At 36.3% G+C, this 7,516-nt stretch overlaps 1 protein-coding gene across 1 annotated transcript; it reads right to left on the bottom strand.

Annotated features, from left to right (window-relative positions):
- Positions 1-2,036: 2,036 nt before the first annotated feature.
- On the bottom strand, positions 2,037-7,238 carry LOC123315597 (nuclear receptor subfamily 2 group E member 1). The gene is made up of 4 exons (XM_044901351.1): positions 6,996-7,238; positions 4,932-5,165; positions 3,042-3,148; positions 2,037-2,864 (listed from the first exon to the last, which is right to left on the bottom strand). The coding sequence occupies exons 1-4, from the start codon at positions 7,081-7,083 to the stop codon at positions 2,169-2,171; spliced, it is 1,125 nt and encodes a 374-aa protein (XP_044757286.1). The 5' UTR covers positions 7,084-7,238; the 3' UTR covers positions 2,037-2,168.
- Positions 7,239-7,516: the final 278 nt, after the last annotated feature.

Below are 7,516 nucleotides of genomic sequence, written 5' to 3'. Positions count from 1 at the left end.
GTCTTGTATTGAACGTATGATTTAAATGCGAATTTTGAGGTATGTACCTCTTATGTTATGCTTAAATTTGAAATATCAACGTGACATTTCTTGTAGGTATGGTCTGTGGCTGTCTTGTATTGAACGTATGATTTTAATGAGAATTTCGAGGTATGTACCTCTTATGTTATGCTTAAATTTGAAATGTCAACGTGACATTTCTTGTAGGTATGGTCTGTGGCTGTCTTGTATTGAACGTATGACTTTAATGCGAATTTTGAGGTATGTACCTCTTATGTTATGCTTAAATTTGAAATGTCAACGTGACATTTCATGTAGGTATGGTCTGTGGCTGTCTTGTATTGAACGTATGACTTTAATGCGAATTTTGAGGTATGTACCTCTTATGTTATGCTTAAATTTGAAATATCAACGTGACATTTCATGTAGGTATGGTCTGTGGCTGTCTAGTATTGAACGTATGATTTTAATGAGAATTTCGAGGTATGTACCTCTTATGTTATGCTTAAATTTGAAATGTCAACGTGACATTTCATGTAGGTATGGTCTGTGGCTGTCTTGTATTGAACGTATGACTTTGATGAGAATTTTGAGGTATGTACCTCTTATGTTATGCTTGAATTTGAAATGTCAATATGATTTTTCTTGCAGGTATGGTCTGTGGCCGTCTTTTATTGAACGTAATGATATAATGCGAAGTTCGAGGTATGTACCTCTTTTTTTAGTTAAATTCCAGTACAGCTTTGTTTAAATCTATGAATTACTAATGATAGAATGTTATTTCTTCTGATGAAAATATGTTCTTTAAATTTACACGTATCGTTGCTTTGAATTGCTTGTAAATTGTGATTTGATATTCACTTATTTCTTTGGCTTCTTCAATTGGTTTCGTTTTTTTAAGGTATGTATTTGAATTTAAATTATGTGTGCTCTATACTGATTTGCTCAATTATTGTAGGGGATGATTCGAAATACTGTGAGATAACGTACGGATTTTAGTGAGAATATTGAGGTAAATATTTCTTTGTGTGTCTTCTGGATTTGGTTGTCATTAAAATTGCTTTACCCCTATCATTTTTTGGAATTGCTTATAAATTGTAATTTAGTATTCATTCATTCTTTGGTTTATTCAGCTTTCGTTCTCAGAAAGTTCGGTACAATTAGAATTTTGTTCTGCTTTGATATGTTTTTGTCATTTTTAATAAAATTTACGCGTATTATTGAAATCTTAAGATATGTATCTATATTATTTCAAGTTCATTTATCCTTTGGTTTCAATAGTTTGAGTTCTGTGTCAACTTTGTAGTTGATTAACTAGCCCTCAATTTCTCTAATCAATTGAATTCTAATATGTTATCAAGTCATCATTCTTACTATGGATCGAAAAAAGCGTTTCAATTGCGAGGTTTGCACCCCAATCGTAAATTATAAGACTAAGAAAAGATAGTTTTGGATGTGATATATTACTTGTTTAAAGCTGTTATGATCAATTATTGGGATATGTACCCTGATCATGAGATTTTTTTATGGTGCGCTCGTGTAAATCTAGTTTGTTTATTGATATGCTTACCACCCTCCGATTCCGATAAATAATTGGGGTATGTACCCAAATCATGCGTTATATCTTGTTGCTGATTGACTCTGATTTCTTTTGCTGAGATTGGAAATAAAAAAAAGGTATTTTTCGGATGATAAAACTCAGGAAAATTCAGGTAGTAAAAAAATAGTTTTAGATGAGATTCAATTAAAATAAATGTTTCCCTTTCGATTGAATTTTCGGGTATGTACCCTAATCATATGGAAAAATGTAACTAGGTGTTTTGATGAGGTTTGATTGCAATTTATTTGTTCAAATCACTGCAATATTTTGGTCTACGAATGAATGCTCACACGAAATGATCTTTGTTCTCTACTTGAATTAATTGTTGTTAATTATATCGCATTAATGTTGATTAACCGCAAGTAAAAATGAATAATATCGAGTTGAGATTGTGAAAATATCAGCGATAGATAATTGGATTGAAAAAATGCCCGTTAAAATTGATCGAAAAGCTATCCATATGTGTTCAGACTCACCAATCACGAAGACGTCTATTTGGCATTAGCAATCGGGTAGATCACAGACACGATTGATCGAAATCAATCCGGGAAATGTCTGTAACAAGCTCCTATCTTGCGGCCGCCTGATTCCGATACATATCACAAATAATATTGACTATAGGAATGGATCCTATGGTCTTCCTGAAGAATAGTTCTTCGATGGTGAAGTTGGACACCTTCTTCATGTGCGGGAGGATCAGCATGAGCTTGGTGAACCTCAGGGGCTGCTCCATGTGCGTGGCGGAAATGTACCCGTTGAGGTTGGTCAAGTGCTCGTCCTGCAGCTGCAGAATCCTCTGCCTCTCCAACAGATTGTTCAGTTCAGGCCTGCTGGCCTTGTCCTCCAGATTGATAGTTGCCCTGAACAGAACCACGGTCCTCAGGGTCTGGAATTCGTTGGGATCCAACAGCATCTGGTTGAGCTTGGACAGTATCTCTTGGAAATCGTGCACTTCGCGCTGGAAAGCCGGGCTTTGCGAGGCTGTCCTGCCGAAGTAGCCTCCGGTCAGGTCTAGCAGAGGCAGAAACTGAGCGATGCTTAGGATGAACAGATCCCTCCAGGAATGCTCCAAGAGCTGGAGTTGATCCTGCAGAGGCAGAGCCACGAAAGACGGTACGTTCCTCGCCCATTGAACGTTCATGAACAAGAGCCTAGCAGCCGATTCGCAAATTATCGACACTGTGGGCTCTTCCAGAGCTGGCTGAGCTGGTATCTGATGGGGAATCATGGGTGGCGTGGGTGGGAGCGCTGGTGGGTTACCAAACTGTGGAAAACACCCTATTTTAGCCCATGGAACGCTATAGATTCTATGGCTACATACCCTGGCGAAATGGGGGCTGTTATAGAAGAGCGATGGGTGCGGGAACAGATGCACCACGTTTTCCATGATCCTGGGGGATCCCTGTGGGGACGGGGTCCTTCCTATGGTCAAGTTAAGGACGTTTGTCTGAGGCGGCGTCATCATCAACCTGGCATTGGCCTCAGTTATGAAGTTCATTTGCTGCTTTTTAAGGGTTGAATTTCTAGGACCTCGCTCGTGTTGGACTGCTAATGACAAGAGAAAATATGAATGAGACAGGACATCGACACAAATACCAAACAAAACGAATAGTTATCAAGATTCTCACGAGTTTCTTATCATATTCATTCCTAACTTTAAATCTCTGATGAGTCTATTGAAGACGAAAGCCACCAAGGTCTAATCTACGACTGCTGCCTTTCAACGACCTTGAATAACGAAAGACGGGCAATATTTGCCCACACCCCGGGCTAAATTTCCTCGAACTACCCCTGAAATAACATAACCGGCGTATCTCCAATTCATGCGTCCCTATTAAAGCCATCGAGGCAACCCTTAAAATAAACACGGTAGCCAACAAAAATGAAATTAGGAAGAATTAAGATATTTCGAGTGCCCTTGAAACGTTTAGGTGCACCTGGTCGCGTTGGCTTGTCTGGAAGCCAAAAGTTGGCCTGTAACAAAAGTTGTTACTTTTGATTCTGTACGACCCCAGACGTAAGGGAAGGTTGAGGAATATTTCTTGAGGGTGCTCGATTGAGTTTCGATCATTGTTCGTTCGAGTAGCGATAGTTGAGAATTATTTCGTTAAATCTTGCTTGAATTGACGTTGCGTGAATGTATTTTGATCAGAGCTCATCAGTTTCAACGGTAGATGAATATAAAATGATGAATTTTTTACAATAATCGAGTGGCAATTCGCGAGGTTATTTTTTTAACACATTTTAACACATCGTAGTAGTTCAAAGACGGAAAATTGAGGAATGAAATGATAAAAAACAGATACATGAAATTTAGAATGATTATAAGAACTTTATTGAAATTCAAGAATCAGAATATCAAAAATTTCTCGAACGATCTCAACCAGGGTCAGTTTTTTGACTAATTTGAGGTCGTAGATTACGAATATGCAATTAGATTTTTCCTAGGCTCAGTACTTGGGGAAAAAAATCAGTTTTAGTGGAAAAATTGGAAAAAAATTGGACAATTTTGAGGGGCTGTAGCAGAGAGAAAGGAGATAATGAACATAAGTTGATTTTTTTGATGATAGATTGGTTCTTTGCGAAAAGAAAAAACCACATTTCATTCATCTACCGCGAACAGTTCAGATTTTACGATTTTTTTCCGCGAAGGTCCAAAATTTCCAATTTTCCATCGACCATAACTTGGAAACTAATCCTTTTATCCAAATTCTGTTTGCATATTTGTGATCTACGGCCTCGATTTAGTAAATACTCCAATTTTGGTGGAAATCGGAGAGGTCGAAAATTTTTCGAATTTTTCCATACATACGCATGGAAAAAATTGCGATTTTTCGAAAAATATTTTTGGTCTCCGATCTGAACCAAATTTATACTGTATGCTATTTCGAGGGCGTAGAACACGAATATGCAAACAGATATTTTTTTTTTTAATTTATTATTAAAGTTATGGTCGATGAAAAATCGGAAATTTTGGACCTTCGCGGAAAAAATCATAAAAACTGAACTGCTCGCTGTAGATGAATCAAATGTGGTTTTTTCTGTTGGCAAAGAACCAAACTATCACCAAAAAAATCAGCTTATGCCCAGTTCCCTTTATCTGTCTGCTACACTACCCCAAATTTAGCCAACTTTTTCGAAATTTCGCACTCAAAGTGATTTATCTCCCAAAATACTGATCCCACAAAAAATCTAATTGTATATTCGTAATCTACGACCTCGAATCAGTATGCAAAATGACCCGGGTCGATATAGGCGAATGAATAATTTTTTTTTCGGAATTTTCTGTATACATAGTGGTTCCAAACATTCAATGTCGAAAATAACTCACCGTCTTTATTCATCCCCGCCTCCTCGCACTTCTTCAAACGACAAGCCCTGCACTGGTTACGATGCACCTTATCGATGATGCAACTACCCACTTCCTTCGCCTTGCAAGTGTATTTCCGATCTCTTCTGATGGAACGTTTGAAAAAACCAGCGCAACCGTCGCAGGCGAAGATGTTGTAGTGTTTTCCCGAGGAAAAATCACCGCAAACGCGACAAGGGATGTCCAAGATCCTACCTGGAAAGGAAATCGAATTTTTAGAAACATCGCCACATCGGAAATTTTTTCTGATTGGGAAATCCTGACTGTTTGAAAGTTCATGATGTAGTCTACTGTATATTTGCTTTCGAAAAAGGATAATTTTGAACATAGATGTAACGATATTTTCTTCCTGGAAGTGTAGGTTGAAAGAAGACCGATATGGTAGTAATAAAACAACCATTAGAATCAGGACGATTTTGAGAATTACTAAGAATCAATAAGTTCTGTTATATTTTCAAAGTATCACTTTCATCTCTCAAGGGGTTGGCTTAATGACGCTATTAAGCTTGGTGCCAACTATTATATTATTCGTTTCTGGTAAACTCACAAAGAGATGGTCCCATCTTTACCTGGATAATCCAATTACATTATTAATAAGTTTGGGTAACTGTTTGATCACTTGGGAAAGAATATGAAAAGATATTTGGGGTTTCAACGATTGTTGGTGTCATATAATTTACTTTGAAGTTCTGTTTGCCGACTACTATGCAGTTTTGTACCTGGATTCTTTCGAAAATTGATCATTATCGCTAATTTCAACTGAACTGAGCGTCTTAACACTAATATACAATATTTTGTCGAAAATGCAAAACCTTAAGGAGTATGGTTAGCTAATAAGCTCAATTTGCAGGAATAATTACTTATTCAGTTTAAAGAATTATGTAGCTTATTTGAAAACCTACAAGAATCGAACATTTCGATCAGAAATAATACAAAATTGAGCGTTCAAGCTATACAACAGTGAAGATTTCAAACTTAGAATAACAAAATGAATAAAATCATGAAACAGATGCAATTCAACAAAAATATAGATACAAATCACTCAGAAATAAAGTTAAAAAGATATAGTGTGAACTATAAAGAGATATAGGATAACAAGCAACACATTAAAAGACATTAGGTAATTTTATTTGGAAGCAAAACTAAAAAAACTTGTGGACAGATTTGAAACTTCTGAATATACGAAAACTATGCACAAGAATTATTCAAAACCGTTATGAATTGTCAATAATGTGTTAGGATTTAATTGTGTAATCGAAATATTGAAATTTACACGCCTTATATATGATATGAAAAATTATTTAATTATAATTTATAAGGTATTGAATAATTCTAAGAAATAAGCGATGAATTTCAAATATTCAAGGTAGAAAAAGAATTGAATTAAGAGAACTGAAGTGAATGCTCTCTTTATAAAAAGGAAACTATACAAGTTATCATTTCAATGATCAAATCCAATTATTCACATCAAATATTCGATGCATATAGTTTTTGTTACCTAAAAAATAAATGTGGAAAAATGAATGAATAATAAGCATAAAAGGCATATGAATTTCAGACTACTTGAAGAACTGTCGGTAGACAGAATTGCTGTCAATTAATGTTTAAAGATCTTGCAGTAGTTTTTGTAGTTTTGAATTGATTATTATTGAGATTCTGATAACTTTGGTTTTGTAGTTAAGATTGTTCATTTGAAATATGGAAATCTGTACACCTTGTAAGGTGTGTAAATTACCAGTAGGTAGAACAAATTGTTCAATTAGTATCTAGTTATTACGAACTGATGAGCTATGAGTTTCAAGGATCCTTCAAAGAAAATTCATATGATTAAGCAAATTAAATCAAATACTCATTTAAAAGTAAGAAAACTATACAAGATACCATTGAATAAATCAATATGCAATACCTAATTAGAAAATAAAAATGAAAATAAAATAAATTAAGCGTAGAAAGCAAATAAATTTCAACGAAAAAAAAGAATAACTTTCAAACAGTAAGACTTCTTACTTGAAGAAGAATTCTGACCCTTGCCTTGTTGTTGTGTGGAAGTATCCATCCTCTGAAACATGGTATTGTCTGGCGTGGAAGATAACGAACCACCCGAACTTAACATTTTGTCTTCGATAACTCTCAAAATCACTAGAAATAGCACTAGGTACACGTACAGAACTATCCGACGCTTTAACAACTTACTGCTGCGAAGTCTAATGATAATCTGACTAAGTGAACAACGAATTTCAGACTTTTAAGCTTACCCGCAAATTTCTGGACATGTGTTAAATCCATCATCCCTTGTTTTGGCCGAGCCGGCTTCCCATTGGCCGGCGTCAGCCCTCTCCCCCGTAACGGGGTGGTTTAGGCCACGCCCAACCCTGCCTTTCGACGGAGTGAATCGAGCGAAGCCAATTGAGCTTGATGGCGGTGGGGGGTTGAATTTGTAGCTTTAGGGCTTTCTGGGGGTCTTACGAGCGACAGGTAATTCGTTTTCCGGGGATGAATTAGATCGTCGGGGTTGTTTGCGAAAATTTTCGCAGGTCACCGCCGCG

Source organism: Coccinella septempunctata, chromosome 6, assembly GCF_907165205.1.
Source record: "Coccinella septempunctata chromosome 6, icCocSept1.1, whole genome shotgun sequence".
NCBI lineage: Eukaryota > Metazoa > Arthropoda > Insecta > Coleoptera > Coccinellidae > Coccinella > Coccinella septempunctata.
The sequence above is the reverse complement of the archived record's forward strand: the minus strand, read 5'-3'. Positions and strand labels throughout refer to the sequence as shown.

What these genes read in the sequence shown, in the direction of transcription:
- LOC123315597 (XM_044901351.1), bottom strand. Translation starts at nt 7,083, where the DNA reads ATGTTAAGTTCGGGTGGTTCGTTATCTTCCACGCCAGACAATACCATG. An exon ending in CACACAACAACAAGGCAAGG is followed by an intron (nt 5,166 to 6,995) that starts GTCAGAATTCTT and finishes TTTCCTTTCCAG; the next exon opens with GTAGGATCTTGGACATCCCT. An exon ending in GGCGGGGATGAATAAAGACG is followed by an intron (nt 3,149 to 4,931) that starts GTGAGTTATTTT and finishes TCTTGTCATTAG; the next exon opens with CAGTCCAACACGAGCGAGGT.